Source organism: Sciurus carolinensis, unplaced genomic scaffold (assembly GCF_902686445.1).
Source record: "Sciurus carolinensis unplaced genomic scaffold, mSciCar1.2, whole genome shotgun sequence".
Lineage (NCBI taxonomy): Eukaryota > Metazoa > Chordata > Mammalia > Rodentia > Sciuridae > Sciurus > Sciurus carolinensis.
The window spans coordinates 102,318-127,113 of record NW_025920396.1 but is presented as its reverse complement, the minus strand read 5'-3'; the positions used below and the strand labels follow the sequence as shown (position 1 = coordinate 127,113).

The 24,796-nt window shown below is 38.7% G+C and overlaps 1 protein-coding gene across 1 annotated transcript; it reads left to right on the top strand.

Annotated features, from left to right (window-relative positions):
* The first annotated feature begins 5,864 nt into the window (after nucleotides 1-5,864).
* LOC124975688 (high affinity choline transporter 1-like) lies at nucleotides 5,865-24,101 on the top strand. Its single transcript, XM_047538286.1, is given in 7 exon segments — nucleotides 5,865-5,934; nucleotides 12,229-12,319; nucleotides 12,321-12,372; nucleotides 15,988-16,131; nucleotides 19,204-19,357; nucleotides 21,749-21,966; nucleotides 23,472-24,101. Coding segments are annotated over 7 exon segments (1,359 nt in total).
* Nucleotides 24,102-24,796: the final 695 nt, after the last annotated feature.

Here is a 24,796-nt window from a genome sequence, read left to right as displayed (position 1 = left end):
GTCATGGCTTCATTCTTTTATTATATTGTAAATACTTATTATTTTGTAAATAATAAAGGATAACTTTGTGTTTTGAATCTATCATCCAACACTTTTCTTCTCATATTGGTACACCAATTAATGTGCTTACTTACTGTTTAGGAATTTTACTAATTGAAAGTTCTAGAGGACCTGATAGGGCTTGTAATGGACAAACTATCCCACATACTCCAGACAACGTTCATGAGCGGAAAGAAAAAAGTAGTCAAGTAGAGGAATGAACATGGGGATCAAGAGGAACCTCATTTTCACAAGAGAAAATTCCCCCAAAGTGAAAAGCATTTGAGACATGTTAAGAAAAAATACCAGTGAAAGCAGTGTGCTTTCACTTTGTACCCACTACACATCGAAAGGTAGAAAGCTAGATGATAGAATGCAGGTGACATGTGGACACTTTGAGATATTCAGAAGAGTCACCTGGAAGTGCTTAGTCAAAAAAGTAAATATACAAAAGCAAGAATCAATAACTGGGATAGATTCAAACTAAAAAGCTTTCTCTCAGCAAAGGAAACTAGGAGCAATGTGAAGAAGGAGCCTACAGCATGGGAGAAAATCTTTGCCACTTATACTTCAGATAGAGCACTAATCTTCAGAATCTATAAAGGACTCAAAAAACTCTACACCAAGAATGCAAATAACCCAATCAACAAATGGGCTAAGGAAATGAACAGACACTTCACAGAAGATCTACACACAATCAACAGATATATAAAAAATGTTCAACATCTCTAGTAATAAGAGAAATGCAAATCAAAACCACCCTAAGATTCCATATCACTCCAATTAGAATGGCGATTATCAAGAATACAAGCAACAACAGGTGTTGGCGAGGATGTGGGGAGAAAGGAACACTCATACATTGCTGGTGGGGTTGCAAAATAGTGCAGCCACTCTGGAAAGGAGTGTGGAGATTCTATAGAAAACTTGGAATGGACCTACCATTTGACCCAGCTATCCCACTCTTTGGCCTATACCCAAGGGACTTAAAATCAGCATATTACAGAGATACAGCCACATCACTGTTCATAGCTGCTCAATTCACAATAGGCAGACTGTGGAACCAACCTAGATGTCCTTCAATTGATGAATGGATAAAGAAACTGTAGTATATATATATAATGGAATATTACTCAGCCATAAAGAAGAATAAAATTATGGAATTTGCAAGGAAATGGATGAAATTGGAGAATATCATACTAAATGAGATAAGCCAATCTCAAAAAACCAAAGGACGAATGATCTCCCTGATCAGTGGATGATGACACATAGTGGGGGTTGTAGGGAGGTAAGAATGGAGGAAGGAGGGACTATAGAGAAGGAAAAGAGATTTGGGAGCGGTGGGGGTGAAGAAAAACATAACAGAATGAATCAAACACTATTATTCTATGTAAAAATATGACTACACAAATGGTAGGATTTTACTTCATATATAGAGAAACAGTATGTATTCCATTTGTGTACAAGAAAAACAAATTAAAAAAAAAGTAAACATATATTCTTTGACCAAGAAATTCCACCTGTGGGCACACAACATAATGATGCTTAAGCAGTTTCAGAAGGAAACATGCAGAGGGATATTTATGCTCATGTTCCCTGCAGTAGCCTCACCTAGCTCACTGGAAGTTGAGGATGACCTGGATGCCCACTGCTGGGAAAGTCAACAGCTAAAACTGTAGTGTAGGCAAATCTTCATATGTTAAAATAATCATTTAGAAACAGGAGATTAAAACATACCAGTAAAATTCCTGAATTCAGGGCTAGGGGATAGCTCAGTCGGTAGAGTACTTGCCTTGCAAGCACAAGGTTCTGGGTTCAATCCCCAGTACCACAAAAAAAAAAAAAAAAAAAGGAAGAAAAAAGGATATAATACTATGTCATTATTAGCTTTCTGAAGTACAAAAACAGGAAATATAATCTTTACCCATCCAAGAGCTGTTATGCCTACTACAGGAGATTTTTGTGGACATGGTTGTAAATCATTACCTTCTCAGATACTGTCCGTGACTTTCCAAATGCAAAGACCTATGAAGAATTTCAGCCTCCATACATGAACTCATCATCAAAAGTCTTCACAGTCTACAGGTGCTTCACACAATGGCTTAATGGGCGGTTGGCACCAATCCAGCCCTGGTAAGTCAGAATCTGGATTTGTATACATTCTCAGGGATTTGAATAAGCATCACAGCTTAGGTTTCAGATTAAAGACCACTTTGTTGGCAACTTATAAGATACTACCACACTTTTTTAGAGCAGAAGCCCACTACAGACACAGTGCTCAGGCTGAGCCTTCCTACTTTCCCTTTCCTCAGGGGATTCCGATAGCCACATTGTGTCACGCAGTTGTGCGTCCCTCTGAGGACCCAGTAGTGGTTATGGTGGAACTAACCCCCACACAACACCTCAACACCACATCAAGCTGGGCTCCAGACTCTCTAACCAGGGGTGTCTTGTGAGACATGAAAATCTCCCCTCCTCCTGACACCACATGACATGACTACTTCCGTGGTATGTGGACATTTCTATCAAAGTCAGAAACACATAACAACCTCCTTTGAGTCAGTCAAAGGGAACTCCCCCTTAGATGCAGAGCTGACCTAGATGCCCTGGCCAGAGCAGGACTTCTAGACAGAGCACTGGACACAATTTCATAGAGAAACATTCACCGGGCACTGTACAGCAATGTCTGGTGAACATTTCAATGACCCTGCCTGCTTAATGCTTACATACTAAGAAGAAAAGGTACTTACTTACTCCCAATTAATAAAAACAAAAGAGCATCCAATGACATGTTAAAAATGAGGCACAAGTTCCACGTCAACCTCAAATCTTAGCAAGTTTCTAAGCAATTTGACACCCTGTCTCGAAAAAAAAAAGGGGGATGGGACTGGAGATATGCTCAGTGGTAAAGGCCCCTCTGTTTTCAATTTCCAGTGTCTAAAGAGAAATAGAAAGTTGACCATTTGTGAGATAAGTGCTCTGTATTCCTAACACATGATACATTACCAGTGATTGTCATTATTACATTTCTATATTCTTTCCACACTCACCAATTTATATCACATCTTCACTTTTCTCTTGACTCTCATCATAGAGTGCAGAGAATGAAATTCAGAAGCTGGAAGAAATATGGCAGAACTGATTGGAAAGAAATTTGATGACAAGGTGCTAGATAAAGGTATCCATTACACCACATTGGATGTTGGGAAGCAGAATCCATGGCAAACTATGCATCACGTCCTCCTGGAATCATGGTCTACTTTATTCCTCTATCACAGGAAAATGTTTTCTTATCTTCTTTTCTTCAAGAGCTTATCCACAAACAGGCATGCTGACCCTTGCCTGTAATCCCAGTGGTTTAGAAGGTTGAGGCTGGAGGATTGCAAGTTTTAAGCCGCCTCAGCAAAAGCAAAGAGCTGAGCAACTCAGTGAGAAACTATCTCTAAATAAAGTACAAACCAGGGTTGGAGATGTGGCTCACTGATTGAGTGACTCTGAGTTCAATTCGTGGTATGCACCCCAGTCCCAAAAATAGAATACCCAGTTACACTAGTATAAAACACTATCATCTATTTCCTCTAGGTTAAAAGAAAGAAAGAAAGAAAGAAAGAAAGAAAGAAAGAAAGAAAGAAAGAAAGATAGAAAGAACTCCAAATGCAATAGAGAATCAACCGACTCAGGAAAGTGTATACACTTCTGATTTCCAGGAATGGTATCCTTTTATTACTCTACAGCAGGACTCTAATGTCTTTGGGCATACAACTTTGTAACATTTCAACTCGTCTCCGCTAGAGACAACACTTAAAACAATCTACAATCTATATGAACAGGGGAAAATGCTTAATTTTACAAAAAAATTTTAAATAGGTCTCCCTGATTTTATTCTCTCAACATAAAGGTAACTGCAATTTAGACATATAAAATTTAAAACACACAGACACACAAAACAAGACAGAGGTAAACAGAAAGTACAGTAGTGATATTCCACCACAGTGACCAAGATGCATCCGGAGTCACTGGAAAACAACAAAAAAAGAAGGACAATATACTATTTTAAAGTACCTCATTTTTAACCAAGATGAATATTTTCAACACAATACCTGTACATTTCCATGGAGTTCTCTGCAATAGAATCACTGGCTTCTTGGCACACATTTGAGGTCTTCTTTGGGCAATGTATCCAGCTGAAAGATGTCACCAACTTGCTCTCACATTTCCACACTGTCGCAAAAAAAAAAAAGTGTCTGATATTCTACTGAATAAACCTTGAACTGGACCAAACACCATACTTTGATCCATATTTCAAAATTAGCAAAAGCAATTTCAACTCAAAAAGTATTCGTTATTAGGGAAAAAGCAAGCATAACCTCTTACGCACACTGTTGTAATCTAGGACTGACATTTCCTAGATCCTCATTTCTTTAACACATGCTACTTCACATTCCTTAGAGCTATCAAATTCATTCTCATCCAAGCTGAATACACATCCCTGCTCACATGGCAATGTGAGCATATTTCCACACACACCAAGCATCAGCAAACCATTAGGTTTTCAATAAAAACATAGGCTTCACCATTTTGGAAACTGCTTAACCCCTGTGGGCTCAGGTTTCTCATCTGTAAAACAAAAAGTGCCACAGGACTATCTCATGGTTTCCTGAAGTCTAATAAAGGAACCAAGTGCTCAGGCTAGCCTGAAAGGTGGCAGCAAACAATACATTTTAGCAATAAGGCCCAGTCACTGGGAATCAGTCCATGTTACACATCGCATGGGGCCAAAAGCGATCTGATCCAACTCTCTCCCAGTGTGGAACCTGGAGCCCACAGGACCGAGGGCCTTGCTGCCTCCCTAAGTCACTGCTCTCACCGCTGCTCCACTAGAGACACCTTCCTATGTTACACTGCTTCACTTAACGCTTGAAACACGGGAGGGTCTCCTGGGGCTGTCAGCCAGGAGCAGGAGAAAGCAGGAGGGGTTTCGAGGCGGGAAGTTGGGGAAGAAAGAGAGAGAGTCGCGGGAGAGAAACAAGGTGGTGGGTTGCCGGTGGCCGTCAGTGGACACTGAAGTACCTGGAGGTGGCTCCTCTCCATAAGGCCTCCCTCGCCCTGGCGGAGGGTCCTCCTCCGTCGCCCTCCACTCTCCAGGGCGCCTGCTGGCCGGGCATCCTCTTCACATGGAGTCCGGGTCCCAGGCGAGGCTGCTGTGGCCACGCCGCCCTGGACAGGACCCTGGAGCCGAGACCACACCCGGCTGTGAGCTGAGTCCCCGCGGAGGACCCGCCCTCGGGACAACGAGGACAGCGCGGGACCAGGCGGCCATTGGTGCGGAGGCCACCTGGCGGGCCTGAGGGACAGGCAGCCTGGACAGAGCCTGCCAAGGCGGCGGCAGCGCCCTCCCGGGTCCCACCCCGTCCCCAGGCCTGGCGCGGGGGTCTCGGCGCCGAGTCCGTGGCCGCTCCCGCCCGCTCACCTTCCAAGCTGCCCGTGGGGACCTTCGAGCCTCCCGCAGACCCACCGCCTGGGCTTGACCAGGCGCCACTGCGGGTCAAAGTTCGGCCCTGTGCTAGGCCCCGCCCCTCCCGTCTCCGTGGCGACGGCTCTGCGCGCTTCCACTTCCGCCTCTGCCTTCCTGGGCGGTTCCCCGAGTAGCCCCGCCTGCCGGGCTGTCAGCTCAGCCAGCTGACTCAGCATGCGACAGGATCAGGCCTCCTGCCTGCACACAAACTCCGTCGGTGTGAGTCCTGCGGCTGCCTCATCCTGGCCACTACCGTGTGGACACCCCGATGCTCGGGTTCCCATCGGAGCCGCTTGTCAGGCAGGGTGGTGAGATGGTTGCACGCAACAGGTGCCTGGAAGGGCGCCTGCCAATCTGGGGGCTGTGCGGGTACCGCCTCCAAGGCCTGTGGCACAGCCAGGTGCTGGGAGGGCTTTCTTGGGCATATATTGTCAGGTCAGCCCCAGCCTCAGGTCGGAAGTGGAACCTTCCCTCAAGAAGGCACATCTCTCTGGGTAGCACTGCCCAGCGGTGGCCCTGTACTGACAACGATGTGGTAGGAAACAGACACTGTGCCAGGGTGCTGGCACTAAGCGCCTAGAGAATCTCCACCAAGAGACAGCCAGGACCCTCACTCCCCAGGCACACCATGAGATTGGCCTTGGAGCCGTCAGAGCTGCTGCTGTGCCCTGGTGGGCCTCCAGTTCCCCTGAAGCCTGCCTGCTCTACTCAAGGCTTGACTGTCATGCTGACCTTCCACTGATGTTTCCCTTACACTCCCATCAACTAAGGGAACCCGGAAAGACAACTCAGTTCCCTGTTGTTTGAAATGGCCCAAAGAATGCAAAGAGGCAGCACAGAGTAGGGATCAAATAAATGGTAGCTGATTCCTTCTCCAGGAAAAGGAAGTGTCAACTTAGAGAAATGATTATTCCTGCAGAGAAATATGATGGTGCCCTCCCTGATATCATCTTTTGTCTTCTACAGTGTGTGTTTGGCTGTTGTTGGTTCAGGGATAACACATGCTGTAAGGTATACAGACAGTGAGGTGCAGGACTTCTTTTAATGTTTTGATTTAGACATAATGTTTTTTGCCCTTTGGATATGGTTGAAGAAACACAGCAGCTCTGATTGCAGTAGCATACATTTGCCACTACAGTAGAAGACAGACTGAAGACAAAATTTCTAAGAGAAATAAGGCAGGGAAAAGACCACCACAGAGGTGTGAAGGTGCAGTCCATGTCCATCTATGATCCGTGCGTCAATAAATTTCTTTTAGAAAGTGAGTCAGTTAGCAGTGGGATTTCCTGGTACTTGGTGGGTGTACAAAATCTTCTGGGAAGAAGAGTTTTCCACCTTGCAAAACAAAGATCTGTCAATAGTGAGACTGTTTGAAAAAATGTTCACAAAGCTGCACATTCTGCAGTGTGTAAACTTTCCTGTGGGATTAGAAAAATAATCTCAAATGATTATTTAGAAAACTAAGAACCACCAAAATTTTTAGTACTTTTATGATAGTAAATTCTCTTAAAGAAGAGTGGATAAATGTTTTGGCATGAAGTATTCAACGGTCTTAAAGGAAAAGAGGAATTTCTTCTGCCTTATGTCCACGAATACATTGCGTTTAATATGAGAGGACATAATTTATGTGTACAGGGATACTTAATGGAATCAACTAATTAATGTAAAAAAGGATAATTGGAACAGAAGTCAAGATCACTAATCAACATTTTCCAGGTTTTAAGAAAGTTTAGAACTGAAACATCAAGGCTATATTTCTGTCTGTTCCTATAAAGGACATTATATCATTTTTTCCCTTTACTGTGGGTTTTGTCCTTTGCATTAGTCATGTCTCTTCAGGCTCCTTTACCTGGACATTTCCACAGACTTTCTTGATCTTTTATAAAATTAACATTTTTGAAAGCTATTGTCCTCTTCTCCTTTTCTTCCCCCAATTGACCTACTGTAGATGAAATTTCCTTTTAGCTTACAGTTCTTTGAATTCCAATGTACATTGAGATGCATGCAAAGAGCAGCACAATAAGGTTACAGAAAAAGTTGTTATTGCCCAAACTCCACCACAATCCACCATTGTAACCACATGCCCATCACTTGCATAATCCCTGGCAAACATGATTTATTCTTCTTTACAATAGTTTTGAACAGATATTAATAAAAACAGCATGTAAACTCTTGAGATTGTTTTCTTTCACTCAGCACAGTGCCTTTAGGATTTATTCAAGATGTTACACTTATCAGTAATTTGTTCCCTTTTATTGCTGCCTGGTACTCCTATGAATGTATCACCATTTGTTTTCCCATTCAACAGTGGTAGGACTTGGGAATTTGTTTCCATTTTGGGGTGATTACGAAGACAGCCATCTGAACATTCATGTGTAGGCTTTTGTGTGAGCCTAAGTTCTTATTTCTCAAGGATAACTAGCTAGGAGTGAGATTTGTTGGTTTCAATGATGGGTATATGTTTGGTTTTATTAAGAAACTGACAAGTGATCATCCTGATCCTTACTCAGGCTGCAGATTAAAGGAGATAATCTCTTTGGGGGAGGCTGCTATTAGTGATCAGCTGCTTGAGCAAGGTACACAGACCACGAGATGACAGAGGCAATTAATAGTCTATTTGAGTTGATTTTTGAACAACTCATCATAGTAGAGAACATCATCACAGAAGGATATGGAGGAGGGAAGAAGAGAGAGAGAGAGAGAGAGAGAGAGAGAGAGAGAGAGAGAGAGAGAGAACCCCCTTCACCAAGACAGAATATAAACCCTAAGGGCAAACTCTGAGGGAGCCACCTCCTCCAGCCACACCCTACCTGCCTACAGTTGCCAGTCAGTTAATCCCTATCAGTGGATTGATGCACTAGTTAGGTTAAGGCTCTCATAACTTGCCCTGTCTCACACATGAACTTTTGGGGGACACTTACTAGCTAAACCATAACACCTGGGAAGTCACAAACTTTTTGTATCTTAACTATTTCTCATATGACATTTTCCTGAACTGTCAGCCTTCAGGCCTTTTTGTAGTTTCACAGATTGGAAATCTCACTTTTAAATGGTGCTTCCAACTGAACACATTATTCTATAGGGAAGTCAGGTATTTATGTTCATATATACATTGAATAGATATATTTTGATGTCCTACTAGTTGCCAGGTACTGTTCAACATTCTGGGATACAGCACAAATCTGGGCCTTCCCTTTGCAGAGCTGCCTATCATCTAGCTTACTTTTTTATATGTAGCCTAAATTAAATAGGCTTTGAGTCAGGGAGGTAGGTATGTATGTGTGTGAGTGTGTGTGTGTGTGTGAAGTGTGTGTGGGAAGTGTGTCACAATTCACAGATTCCCTTTAACTATTGTTGGGAGAGTCAAATGTAAGTGGAACAAACTCTTCCTCAGGGCAAAAGAGGGGAGATAGGGTACATACTCAAACCTTACTAATTTTATAGGATATAAATATACTGCTGTGAGGTAATATTCCATGTGTCTCTATGGTTTTACCCCTCATAAAATAAATCTACATTTGTTCTAGAGTTTTTTTTTAAAGAATGTGTTTGGGCAACTTCAAAGGATAATGTCTCACTTAAGAAAACAGAGGCATGCTTAATGACCAATATAAAAAGTTGTGGGCTGGAGTTGTGGCTCAGCGGTAGAGTGCTTGCCTAGCTTGCATGAGGCACTGGGTTTGTTTCTCATCACTGCACATAAATAAAGAAAATAAAGGTCCATTGATGACTAAAAAATATTTTTTCAAAAAAGCTGGGGATTTTGAACCTCAGGGTCCTGTTTGTACACACACTCCAACTAAGAGTTAGATTTATATCAGGCATTGTGGTGCACAGCTTTTTTCCCAGTGAGTGGGATGCTCAAGCAGGAGGATCATGAGTTCAAAGACAACCTTAGCAAGTTACATCAAAATACTTTGAGGACAACTGTATTCACAGATGTCAACTGTGTGATAATATCTTTGCCTTTTCTTCCCTGTCTCTGTTTTTCTTTTTCACACTGAATAGCCTATTTTGGATTTGTTTCAAGGTAGAATTTATCCTCCTCATATTTTGTCCCTTGCTCTTGAGGCAAGGTCCAAGGTCTCATAATCAAGTCCACTGCTTTCTTAACATGAAATGTCCTGTCATCATGAAGGTTCTCAAAGCCTTCATGTGGCTTCTTTTACATCTTCATCCTGGTAAACCATCTCACATTGATAAATCCTGCAGTTTATTGAATTGGTTTCTTGAATCCAGCAGAATTCTAGTGCCATTTGGTGGGGGTTATCAGGGATTGAACTCAGAGTCACTCAGTCACTGAGCCACGTCCCCTGTCCTATTTTGTATTTTATTTAGAGTCAGGGTCTCACTGAGTTTCTTAGTGTTTCAGTTTTGCTGAGGCTGACTTTGAACCCTTGCTACTTCAGCCTCCTGAACCACTGGGAATGTAGGTGTGTGCCACCATGCCCAGTTCTAGTGCTATTCTTGATTACTATGCAGCTCCTGGCCTAATGTTGATAGGACAGCATTCTTGCCATCTTGTCCTGAGAGTGAAGTACCAAACTATCTGTTTGGTATAAACTATCTGTTTGGTATACACCTTTTAAATATATGCTTCTACTTAAGTAGAATATTAAGAAATTTTTTTCACAACTTTACATTGTATTTATTTTTGTAACTATATAAGTAGAGTATATTTCAGAGTAGAACTGGAAGTATACCTTTGTTTTACTCACTACCATTGATATAATTCTTCAGAAAATATGTTAGATAAAAAATTCAACCCAGTCTTATCAGTGATAAACAGGAAGGTGACTTCTTTGAGATCACTGAGTAATAAACATATGATGGCATCTACAGGGACTGCAAATCTCAGCCCAGTGATCTTTCTTCTATAATTGAACATCTCATATTCACAGGGTGATAACTTACACATGTTATTAAAGTGGAGCATGACACCCAAAGAAGAATGGCAAAGAGTTGCAACTAAAGTTCCACTATCAAGAAGAAGATTTCAGGGGCAAAAAATAACCTCTTAAATATCTATAAAGTGATAACTCAGACAATTACCTAAAGTCACTTATAAATAATTGACCTCTCTCCTTTGTCTTTCATCCTGTGACTCCTTAGTAGATGTTTCTTTTAATTGATTTTTTATTCAGGAAAATAATGTTATATTATTATCATGGCCAAAACATCCAAAAATCTTTATATTGGAATCTTGAGACAAAATATTTTAATTGCTCTTTAGGATAATGGAATTTTATCCCTTGTAGGTTGTAAATACTGTTATGCCAATTAAGGGAGAGGAGGATGAGGAGGAGGAGGAGTAAGAGGAGGAGGAGGAAGAAGAGGAGGAGGAGATTGTGAGATGGCTGGCTACAACTGATGATATAAAAAAAACACAGATTTGTTTCATGTATGCTAGCATATCTATTATTACTACTTTGAAGAAGATGGAATATAGTTTTGAGAAAAATGGAAAAGGAACTAATGAGTTAAGAAGCAACAAGTGAGTTATGAAGTCATCAGTCCAAGAATTGCTCCAAATTTTCCATACCATTAAATTTTCAGTGGAAACATAGGTACCAACAAATATAATAAAGAAGTTATAAAATAAAGGAAACATAAATTTGAATTCTAAGAAAAAATTTATAATTTAATGATGAAAATTACCTAAAAGTAGGATATTCAACAGTAGTGTTCTTCAGTATATTGGTATCTTAGGACTGGAACTTGTATGTTCCACAAGCAAAGTAAAATAAAATGAACTTTCATGACTCCGAGGGAGAAAAAGTTGGTAGGTAAGTTTTGACAATCATATGATTTTCTCCTACAAATTTGTTTTAATTTTGGACACCCTAGAGGATTTGTCAGCTATAACAGGCAAGCACAGGGCAAACTAAGTGCCAAATAGTCAATGAATAATCATTGTAAAATTGTGGAAATGGGTGATCAGCTTCACAGAAAGGCTTCTTTTCCTTAGGGATGTGAGTACATATATTGCATATGACTAAGTCAGAATTTCAGATGGTGAAATCATGAATTCATAGAATGGAATTCAATGTCTCAGTAGTTCAGAGTGTTCAGTGGCATTGAGTTTCAGGTATCTCTCATATATCTGAATATACACAGAGAGAGATACATTCAGTTTGATGAGATACAAAGGTCTCAGTGTAAAAATTTACTTTACTTTTTTTCCTGCAAGCTAAGTTCTAAAATTGTTTTCTTATATTTTATTTGTATGATTTTTTAAATAGAAGGCTCTCCAAACAGTTTAACTTAAACTGTTCATGATGATCTTTGAACTGGAAGTCCCAGCTTAACTAGTAACAAAATTCCTTTCAGAATTTGTGATAGAATTTATGAGTTTTCCCTCTTTATCTGATGTAGTGTCTTACATCAAATAATGTCCTCATAGTGAGACTATTTAAACTACTAGAATAAACCCTATTTGATCACAGTTAATCACCTTTTAGTATATTGATAGGTTGTCTTTGCAAATGTTTTATAAATAAATGGTTCCTGTACTGAAAAAAAAAATTCACGTTAGCCAAGATCATCCAATATATTTTATATGACCAGGGAAACATACCTGCTACAACAGAATTCTCAGTACAGACTTGCCGGAAAACAGAAACCACCCCACCACCATGACCAGGGTCTCACTTCTTTTTTTTTCCCCCTCTGGGTAGGAGCCACCATCAGCATGATCATTGATGTCTATGTGCATGCCTCAGTCATTGTGAATGCACTCATTGCCACTCTGTACACTCTGGTGGGTGGTCTCTGTGGCCTACACAGATGTTGTTCAGCTCTTTTGCATTTTTGTGGGACTGGTAAGTGAAGCCTCATTCAGATTTGCCTCCTGGTCCTCCCCCTCCTCTTCTCTCTCTCTCTCTCTCTTTTTAAACATAAGATAATGTGGTTTTCTATCTATACCACCTCAACAAAGAAATTAGTATTTTCCTTAATGAGTAATACATAGGAAGTTGCACACTATTTGAAATTTTGTATTTTTCTATGATTAGATAAAAACCCTAGTTATTTTGTTAGATGTTAAAAGACAAGTGTGTGCTATGACTAATTCTTAAAAAGATCTAGGTCTTCATTTTCTTCATGCCCGATTTGATGGAAACTTGTGTGATCCCTTTTGAGAATTGATTACATCACACTTTCTTCACAGTTAAGAAAACTAAAGCTTTGGTAGCAACCCCCACAAGTTTATTGTCCCATCCTTGTGTTAGTTCAGCTATTAGACTGTTCTTAGGACATGGAAATACTATTGGAAGCATATTTTATTAGAAAATATCCTATAGGAAAAATGGTAGATTTCAAATTTTAATGGTTACTATCGAGGGCAAAGGAAGGGCTTAATTATATAAGGCATTATATAATATATTCTTAAATCATGGATTAAATTGTGTAATATAGGTTTGTTATATTAAGAAAGAGCACTATGTAATTACAAAATATGAATACCATTCATCTTACATTAAAAGCATCTCTGCACATCTTAGACACATTCTAGTCGATGTTGATTCTTTGCAAACTCACATCTTAAAACAGGGAGATTTTAATTATGTGTATAATAATATCCATCCCTAAGACATATCAAAAGAAGCATAAAGGAAATGGAATGTTCACTCTTCTAGGGGTCATTGAGGGTTCACGTACTTGATATCAACACATACATTATGTCAGGTGTAGATTCTGCAGGGACAGAGCCCTGGTCAAAGGACAGAGCCCTGGTCAAAGGTTCAGACAGAGCCAACCATCACTGAAGATGACTCATTTTCTGAAAGAGAGTCAAAGTACTCTTCATTCTCCTCATTTTTCTTTATTGTTCTTATAATAAAAAGCTTTCGGCTCTGTTTTAGTTTTTACACTAGACACTTAGAGATGAAGAATAAATCCCGTACATAGTTTTTTCAATTTTCTAGCATTTGTAATAATATCCCAGAGGAAAATTTAAAAGAATTAACTAAAATTAGATTTACAGTTTAACCCTAAATTTATATACACTAGCAAATATTATATTTCCTCTTTTTCTCCTGGACATTTTATTTGCATTTCATGGAATGTAATTCAGTCATATTTTAATTGAATTTGAGAATATTTAATTTGCTCAAGGACTTCCACTTTTTTATTTTTAAATTGCCAAAATCAAGTGTATGGTGCAGAAATTCTGATTTTTACTTAGTGTCATCATAAACTTCATAGAACAGAGAACACAGAAGTAAATCTTCTTTCACAAGGAAAAAAGAGAGTTTAGTTTGGCAATGGCAGCTCTCATAATGGATGCACTTGTTTTCAAGAAACACAGCCCCAGGGGATGAATCTATTCATTGATGATATATGTAATTTCTCATTGCATTGCATGAGACCAGCACTTAAAATACACAGGTACATAAATCAAGTATGCGGGTATAAAACTGGTAGGTCATATATATGTAGGAATATACATTAAAATGTTTTTCTGGTACAAAATGTAATTAAATCTACAAGAAATGAAGATAAGAATCGACAAGAAATCATTATTGAATTATATGAAAGAGACTAAATATGCTTTATTTTCCAAGCTTTAATTGCTGTACATGCATATGCAATTAATTAATCAGTTTATAATTTAAACCACCTTTTCTTCTCAATTTCTTCGATTTTTTGGGTTTTATGATTACCTTGGAACTCCAAAGCTATAAATTTCAGATTTCATTTGCAGATTCCTCTCACCTCTCTGTTGACCTCCCCCTAACTTTCCTCTGTTGACTCTCTTCATTATCCTATTCAGTGCCAGTATCTTTCTATTCCCAATGTCACTGCTGGACTTTAGGCCTTTATCCAGGGGCCACTGAAACCACGTGTGGCACTCCTATACTACTACCTTCTCTAAATTTATTTTTTGTATCTAGTGTATTAAAATTCAGAGGAAATTCCACTGACTTTTTTTTTAACTCCAAAGAAATTCTAGCCAGGCATTGTAGCACTTGCCTGTAGTCCCAGTGCCCAGGAAGAGTGAGGCAGGATAGTCACAAATTCAAAGCCAACCTCAGAAACTTGGTGAGACTCTGTCTCAAAATAAAATAAGAAAAACAAACAAAACAGGGCTGGAGATGTAACTCAGAGGTACAGCAACTCTGGATTAATTTTTGGGGGGGAGGTGTGTACCAGGGATTGAACCTAGGGGTACTCAACTACCAAGCCACATCCCCAGCCTTTTTTTAGATATTTGATCTAGAGACAGCGTCTCACTGACTTGCTTAGTGCCTTGCTAAATTACTGAGTCTGGCTTTGAACTCACAATCTTCTTGCCTCAGCTCCTGGCCTGCTGATATTACAGGCATGTGCCACCGTGCCCAGTCCCCTGGGTTAATTTCTTGGTACCACATAAAGCACACATCAATTCCTTGAGCTTCCACTTGAATACAAAACAAAATACAAATCTTTCAACTTGCAGTTCAAGGTCCTCTCCATGTGTCTGTCTTTGTTGCTCCCATTTCCCTAAGTCACTCCCATGCCAGCAAACTTTGTCACCCAACAGATGTGGGCATATGCACACATACATAAAACATAGACTGTTAGTCTTCCACTTTCAATGGCTCAACTTGGGAACTTAGGGATTTTTTTAGTTTGTTTTTGGTTTTTGTTTTTGTTTTGTTTTGTTTACTTGATTATGGTGCATAAATGAAATATGTTCAGTAGAAACCATAATTTAAAATTTGATTTTGGATCTTTTCCCTGGCTACCTATACACAATGCAATCCTCTCTCTGGTGTTGGGCAGTGACAGTAAGCCACAGCTCCTGTCAGTCACATAGTTACATGGGGAAACAACTGACACTCTAGAGTGTACCATGTTGCTAAGCTACGATGCTTGGTAGGTTAGTTTGATTCAATGTAGCTTTGTAACATTTTCAACTTATGATGAATTTTTTGTTGTATGACCCCATTGTAAGTCCAGGAACCTACGTTCTCTTTTACTGTTTGCCTGGTTTCCTCCAGACCATCTCCCCCTTTGATTCCTTTTTCTTCTCCCTATTAGTACTGGGCCCATTCTTCAACACTTGTTTCACCCACAAATTTCTCATTTGAATCTTTCTTTGTCACCTTAATGGATGGATATCTTTCCCCAATTCACACAAAACATAAAAGTGTGTATGTGTCTCCGTGTGTCTCCAATGTAGTATTTTCTTCTCAAAGATTTCAGGTGACTGCTTCTATAGTTTTATAGGACATGGCATAATCAGGCAGAAGTAGATAATAAGTTATTTCAGTTTTTCTAAATCTGTTTCATGATGTCCCACAGAGAACATTGTTTTAGGTTCTTCTCTGAATAAGGGGAACTACTGAGCCATGACACCTACACGAAAAATAAACTAGGTGTATCAATCTTGCAATGTATTAATCAAGTTAAGAATCATAGACTAACACTCCAATGTTACTCTTTTTTTCCAGTGGATCAGTGTTCACTATGCCTTGTCACATCCTGCAGTCTCCAATATTGGGTTTACTGCAGTGCATGCCAAATACCAGGAGCCCTGGCTGGGGACCATTGAATCCTATGAAATCTACACATGGCTTGATAGTTTCTTGTTGTTGGTAAGTGATGCTCTGACCTGAGGAATGTAGTCTAATTGTCAATCAAAGACATTTTCAAGATTTTCATATTTATCCTTAAAAATTTACCTGCTGGCTCTTGGCCTTTTCTGTATAAGCATCATGTACTGATTTTATCGCTAGAGCCCCATCATGGTCATTTCTGAATTGACTGCTCTCTGTTGGAAAGCTGGTGCTAGGTCCTGACTGTGGAGCTGCTGGTGTCAGCTTGGAGAGAAAATCAAGTCTTTAGATAACAGCATGCATGCTATCAATGTATGGTATGTCCACATTTCTGTTGTGGTGGAATCACATAAGTTAAGGAATCCCTGATCTTCCATCAGAGACCTTCTCCAATCTGAGAGCTAAACAGTCTGAGTATTTTAACTTGTATTTTGGATTAAGCTATTAAAAACCTGTTTATTCCAAAATAAATCATTCATCCCATCTTGAATGATGGAGTAAGTAAATTAGTGGCACCATAGGCCCCAAGTGCATGACCTAAATTGGGATGGGAGGTGTCTTTCAGAAAAGATACCAAAGATGCCTTTGGGAGTTGGAGCAGCCTGAAAACAGGCAGAACCTTGAGGCAAAGTTGTTGAAAGTGAGAGGAAGCATGGAGGATATCGTGGCAGATTACGAACTGGGAAAAAAGGAAAAATGAAAAAAAAAAGATTTTATGACTTCACTCATTAGGTTATGTATGAAAATAGCACACTTTATTTGATTTCAACATAAGGAATATGTTACTTTTATTTTAAAATGAAGGAAAAAGTGGTTATTTGTGTCTCTTTTTTACAGGAGTAACAGTAAGTTAAGATGTTTTGTTGATGGCATTTTTCCAAATTCTAGCATTGCCTCAACACTCAAAAAGTGAGTGCATCTTTCCCAGTAAAGCATTTTCTAGGAAAGAGGTAGGAAAAATTTGGGGAAACTCTATTTTCAATAGTGAATTAGAGGGCTTCTCTCCCTTGGGATTGTTAAGAAATTCCTTGGTCTTCATTTTTTCTGGGATAATTAATAACTTGAATGGAAAATGTGAGGGATGGTGCATTATGTGTGCAATTATACATGAATGGCAGGTATGTTAATGACTACAAGGAGATGATGAATCTTAGAAAGGTAGGCATCCAGTACACCACTGTCTGAACTAAGGACTAAAGCAATCACTTGAAGTCCTGAGTACTTTCCCCTACACCACAGTTTTAACATCCTCAGACCACTCATCTTTAACATAAAAGATTTTATCCAGTGACTGCTAAGTTTCTTCCAGCTCTAAGCCATATTCATGATTCCAAATGTAAGATAAATTGAAAGAAAATACTAAATGTTGAATGAAGATATGAATGAATTATACAAATAAGCCTTGAAATGTCTCATCAATGGTCTCTGATAGTCTAGTTGTCTTTCATAAATCCCTACATGAAAATAACTGGTTTAGTCTTACTAAGGATACTGGCAATCTCTCCCAGTCCCCCTGTTCCTACATAGGCATGGCATTAGACCTATAACCTCCCTCACTTGGTCTAATGGTTCTAGTCTTTCCTGGTCTCCCTGCCAGCAGTCTTCCCACTTGTCTGTCCTCCAGTCTCATTTTCTAAAATGCCATCCATCTTAAGGTTTCTATGACAAATTTATTTTCACAGTTTTGGACGTCTGAGTTCAGATTGCCAGCATGGTTGTGTTCTTACAAGGGCCCTCTTCCAAGTTGTAGGCTGCTGACTTCTCACTGGGCTCGCATATGGTGGAAAGAGGGAAAGGGATCTTCATGGCCCTTCCTTAAAAGGGCACTAATCCAATTCATAAGGGTTCCACCCTCAAACTTTAATTATCTCTCAAGAGGCTCTGTCCCTGAATACCATCACAGTAGGATCTTAATGCTTAAGGACTGATTCAGATGCCATTCTTGTAGGTTTTCCTGATTACTTTGCAGCTGTTCCTCCTTACCAAGCTTTCACCTCCAAATAATTCTCATTTTGGTTCCCATACAGACTTCTTAATAAGCTATGCAACCAACTGCGCTATAGTTCAACGTGTCCTTTTATTTTATGTATCTGAACTTTTTTTATTATATATCCTCAATAAGAATAATAAGTTCACCTCCAAAATGCATTCATCAGTTGCTTACACATACTGTAAGCAAGTATGTTATGTCATTTAATTAAAGCACCATATCAAACTTAGCTGTAAGGTAAAAATGAGTCTAAATGAAATTCAGATATTCTCTCTGACACCCCACTATATTCTCTATGTTCTTGAGCACTTTGCAAACACCATAATACATTGACTCTTCAAGAAGAAAGAAAATTCCAGAGTAAGAACCATGCCCTTTACATCTTTGTGCTATAACAACCACTACTTATCTTGTATAGGATTAGAGTCTACAAATATTTATTGGATTGTATTGATTCTGATTTCAATTCATACTTTCAGATTTTTAATCATTTTTTTGATAAAATTTATTGTGGTTCAAATTCCAGATGAGAACCAACTGAGGTCTTCTGGATAGTTTTAAGGCAACTTAAATCAGTACATTTAAGAAAAACAAGTATGGTCTTGTGTAATTTGAAAGAAAAACAAATCTAGAAAACTCTCCACAATCAAAAATACGACAATTATGTTGTCTTAGTCCCCTTGGACTGCTGTAATCAATAAACATAGAGCAGATGGCTAAGAAACAACAGAAATATATTTTTCAGAGTTCTGAAGGCCGGCAATTGCAAGATCTAAGTACCGGCAGATTTAGTGTCTAGTGAATACCAAACTTTCATAGAAAAGAACTTCTTGTTGTGTTCTCACATGGTAGAAGGGATTCATGAGGGCTTTACCCTATAACTAATTGATTCCCAGATGTCCCTGCCTAATACCTAATTCCATCACCTTGGAGATTAGAATTTCAGTAGACACATGGAGGATGACAAATTTCATATGACTGCAAACATAATCATAGCAGCTGGGATTTCTGGCCCTACTTCTGACTATTCTAAATGCAATTGTTATAAACCTCTTATTTAAAAATAATAATGAACATCAATTTCTTTCAATTCACTCTGAATCCCTGGGGTTCTCATGCAGATTCTGGGTGGAATCCCATGGCAGGCATACTTCCAGAGGGTCCTCTCTTCATCCTCAGCCACCTATGCTCAAGAGCTGTCCTTCCTGGCAGCTTTTGGGTGCCTGGTGATGGCTCTGTCAGCCATACACTTTGGGGCCATTGAAGCATCAACAGGTAAATCTCTTGCAGCTTCACCATCATTGTCAGTTAATTTGCCAGTTTCCTCACCCATTGCCTTCCCTGTTTTGCTTCCCTCTTACCCTCACATAGTAAATGCTTCTTCATCCATGGTTCCATATATGCCTTTGCATAGTGTTCGGCAAATTGTATTGTAGTTCATTGATCTCCATGTTTTTCGATTGCTTACTCCATTGACAAACATCCCCAATTTTGTTATATTATCAATTGCATCCACTTCTTTCCACAGCTATTCTCAACCATGGTACATACCGATCTTACCTAGGGAATGGAGAGGGACTTTTTACAAAACGTCTACTTCTGGTTTACTCCCACGGTATTTATTTTAATAATCAAAGATAGAGCCAGACTCCAGTGTTTTGTTGTAACCCTCTTGGTGAATCAAAGTTAAGCCAAAGTTGAGAGCCAACAGCTTAGGAGAAATTTACATGTCCTCATCATGACTACTCACAGACCACTCTGAACTTGAGAGTCTGGCTTTATAATTTCAATAGTTTGTTCAATGATTTAATTTTTTCTTGGAGAAATAAGTCAGTATGTATATGGATTAAGATGAACTAAGAAACTAAATGGTAAAAGAAAAAAGAGAGAGAAAGAGAGAGAGGAAATGTTTATTTCCCTGTTAGCCTTTATGTGAAACACTTCTAAACTCTCACCTTTAATAAGTGAACTTATTCACTCCTGACCCTTAGTTACTTATATGGTGGGAGAGGGAAACAATCTCCTTTGAGCCTCTTTTATAAGCATATTGATCATATCACACAGGAGAACTTTGCCTTCACGAACTACTCATCGCTCAAGGTCCTAATGTCAACTCTTTGGGGTTAGAATTGAAATAAACTAGGGGGGCATAAACTTCAGACCATAACTAACATAATGATAGTGATGGAGATGTTTGCATGTTCAGCATTTTCCATATTTTAGATTCATACTTCTGACTATTCTAAAAGTGATTATAATACAACTCTTAAGAGCATTTAATTAAAACACATCACATTAACCCAATTCAAAGGAGTTACCTAAGTAGAGATAACTAAAACAGTTTAGAAAAGAGTTTGCTTTTTATCCCATTGTGTTTTTTAAAGATAACTCAGGGTGGTGCTCACACAGTGACTACGACTTTCAATTCAAGAGCTATTTATTGGATTATTTAATTTTTGAAAGGGCAGTCATGGTCCATAGCATACTGTTTTTATTCCAGTTATTGGTTCATGACATAAATGAACATTCAAAAAGATAGAAAAGATCACTGATGAAGGAGCTATGCAGTGTCTGCCTTCTGAAAAAAAAAACAACAAGATTTATTTCATAAGCAGAAGACAGATCTGGACATTATTTGGAGGGTGGTAGGAAAACAGACTGACCAAAACAGCACAAAGGAATTTTTTTTTTCTGCAGTGGGTTTACTGTGGCAGTTATTTCTGATATCATGCCATCTCTGTTAAGGCTTTAGAGTTGGCATGATGTAAGCATGGCCTTAATGCTAATCATAATGGAAAAGGGGGGGAGAAAAGTGGGCAGGAAACCACCTTATCATCATGAAATTAAGGAAGATCAGCAAATAAAAGAGAAATTATATCAATATGTGTTTGCAGGTTCCTTGTATTCTTCAACACATCCTATAACTAAGCAGTAAAGAAGCTATATAGTCTAAGACAAATGTATGCTTCAAGCTTCAAAATCCTCCTGAAAAATCTCAGTTTTATGAATACAATTCTTCAATATATTTTTAGTTTTTGATGGACTTTTATTTTATTTACTGATTGTTTGATTTATGTGTGGTACTGAGAATCGAACCTAGTGCCTCACGCATGCTAGATAAGTGCCCTACCACTGAGCCACAACCCCAGCTATGAATATAATTTTTATTCAATAAAAATGATCTTTAATCTAGCATGTATACTGCTTCTTGTAAGTAAAATTCTACACAAGATGGAATGAAATCAGAAATATAATGCCAAGATAGCTGCTAAATCAAGCTTATATACAGGAAAACTATGGGTAACAATGACCATGCTGCTATCTCTTGCACAGGGATAATTAGGCTCTAAGGAAAACATCAAGAGAAAATTCTGTGGTTCAGTTGAAGGGCATGTGTTTTCTTTGATTCCATATGATAAAATATCACATCATAGAAAAGGGATATGTATCTCATTATTGTATAGTAGGCAGTTTTTATGAATAAGACTGACTATAACCAATACCTTTTAGCCAGAACATTTACTAAGACACTTTCACAAGGACTTTCCACCTAAGCAGGCTTTGTGATTCTAAATTGGTTTCAAAACTACCTAGTAAACATCATGACCCAGATGGATACAGAAGATTTGTCTCTTGGTTGTTTTGCTTGTTGTTTCTACTCTACAGACTGGAACCAGACTGCATAAGGGTTTCCAGATCCCAAGACAAATGAAGAAGCAGACATGATTTTACCGATTGTTCTGCAGTATCTCTGCCCTGTGTACATTTCTTTCTTTGGCCTTGGTGCTGTTTCTGCTGCTGTTATGTCTTCAGCTGATTCTTCCATCTTGTCAGCAAGTTCAATGTTTGCTCGGAACATCTACCAGCTTTCCTTCAGTCAAAATGTAAGAACAGGTTTTTTTTTTCTTTTAATTTGTAATTTATTATTGTTGTTGCTATTGCTGCTGTCACTATACTTAATGTGTATGTAGAATATGTATGTTTATAGATTCCTTGAATTCCATATGTGCAGTAAAGAAGCTATATATTCTAAGACAAACCTGTGTTTCAAGTTATCTTGTCCTTCCAAGTTCAGATTGAGCATCCTTAAACCAAAATGTAAAATTTGAAATGCTCCAGAATCCAAAACTTTTTGATAACTGACATGTTGTTACAAGGGAGAAATTTCACACTGTAAAACTTTGTTTTTTCACAAAATTATTAAAAATATTGCATTTCAGCATATGTATAGAAGGTGTACATGAAACTTAAATTAATTTCTTTTTTAAACTTGAGTCTCATCCCAAAGATATCTCATTATGTAAGTGGATATTCCAAAATCCAAAAGTGCCTGAAATCCAAACCATTGCTGGTCCAAGGCATTTTAGATAAGGAATGTTTAATTTGTATTCTATATTAAAATTAGTATTCTATATTCTTTATTAATATATAGTATTCAATATTAATTATATCTTCTGTAATTCTATATTCCATAAAATTTGATTAAGCATACTAGTTTAGATAACATTGAGCTTATATGTGCTAAAATGCATATTACTGATACATTTTATCATTCATGTTAATACTGGAAGGAACAAGTCAATATAACTATTTCCCAAGAGATTTCATCATGTTGCCATAATTAAATTTCTTGTCTTCTGACAAAAGATTACTGCATCCCAAAATATCTTAGTAAACCATCTAGTTTGAATAAGCACAGCATGGAAGAACACTGGGGGGGAGAAGGATTCTAAGTTATTTCATGCATCTTTGTGTAAACTCTGAACCACTCTCCATTTGAACTCCCAGGTCATAAAATATCCTCTCAATGTAATTTTCTTTACTGAATCAAGTGGTTGCAGAATAGCATTCTTTTGTAGTCCCTGAGGAACCCAAAACACCTCTGGAGACTCTTTCTTCCCTAATAAGCTTGGCCTCTGTGTTTTCTAGGTCAGAGTTAACAAAACAGTCCCACTGATTTTTACCAAGGAAATGTCATGGAAAAGTCCTTTTCTATGGCACCTGAAGATGGTTAGCCTTATGGATGGTAGTGCTCCTACAAAGAGAGGAAGTAAAGATAGGCCCAGCTCTCTCAGTGCCACACCAAGACTATTCCCTAATGTATACAAGCAAAATACCCCCTTGCCTCATTGCTCCTGGATGATATCACGTGAGCTCATCTTACTTCTTCACTGTGCATTCAGCCACAGGACATGGTGGTCTAGCTTCATGTATATGATACACAGAGACCCCACCCACAAACACCTGGGAAGTCAACAAGATCGTGGGCTTCAGGTATTGTAGGTTAGGTTGGGTTTGTCCTAGGAGCTTCTTTAGACAAGTTGTAAATGGTAAAATGTATCTCCGTCTTCACCAAAGTGAGTAAACAGATTGGTGCAATTTCTTACAGGCATCAGACAAAGAAATTGTTTGGGTCATGCGAACCACAGCATTTGTGTTCGGAGTCTCTGCAATGGCCATGGCCTTGCTGACAAATATGGTGTATGGGCTGTGGTACCTCAGCTCTGACCTCGTCTACATCATCATCTTCCCTCAGCTGCTCTGCGTGCTCTTTGTCAAGGGAACCAACATGTACGGGGCTGTGGCAGGATACATCTCTGGGTTTTTCCTGAGAATAACTGTAGGGGAACCATACTTGTACCTTCAGCCCTTGATCTTCTACCCCGGTTATTACTCTGATAAGAACAGTATATATAATCAGAGGTTCCCTTTAAAAACACTGTCCATGGTTACCTCATTCCTAGCTAATATTGGTGTCTCTTATCTAACCAAATATCTGTTTGAAAGTGGAACCTTGCCACCAAAATTAGATGTATTTGATGGTGCTGTTGCGAGACACAGTGAAGAAAACATGGATAAGACAATTTTGGTCAAAAATGAAAATATTAAATTAGATGAACTTGCACCTGTGAAGCCTCGGCAGAGCATAACTCTCAGCTCAACCTTCACCAATAAAGAGGCCCTTCTTGACATCGATTCCAGTCCAGAAGGGTCTGAGACTGAAGATAATTTACAGTGATCCCATCTAAATAAACTACTGCTTTTGCAAACAGGATAGTACTGGAAATATTGTTCATGGCACATAGAATATATATTAAAAATATAAACAATGTTCAGGAGAACAAAAGCCTTGCAAAAATATGAATATGTATTAAAGAAGGGATTCAAAGAAAGTAATGTGCAATAAGACAAATACAGACCAAGCTAGAAGGAAGCAGATATGAATTTTATTTCATTGTTATTTTATTTCTTATCCATAGTAGTTTCAATTTTAATGGTAGGTAGTTTTGTTAGGTATATAGAAATGAAAAAAAAAAAACAAAGAAAAGATGGCCAGAATATTTATTATTTTTATGATAAAGGAGCATGCAAATGAAAGAGCCTTAAAAAAGGAAATTGGATGATTTTGATCCAAACTTTGTTGGCTAATGCACTGGTGAGTCAGATTAATTGTCATGCTGAGTCTGAGAATAACTCACAGTTACTGTGATGAATGGTGTAATAAGTAAATCAGTTGATTTTTCTTGACATGATGATTAACCCCTTCTTTCATGGTCTGAACTAGAACATTTGCTGAACATGCAATCTGCACCCCGACTCCAGTGCAGGGGATCTGACCCAATGTCTAGGCAAGTTCTCTGATGGTGAGCTACACCCTCAAACCTGTAACCTGTCATTCTTTTAGTAATGGCATATATTATTCTGAGCACAGGC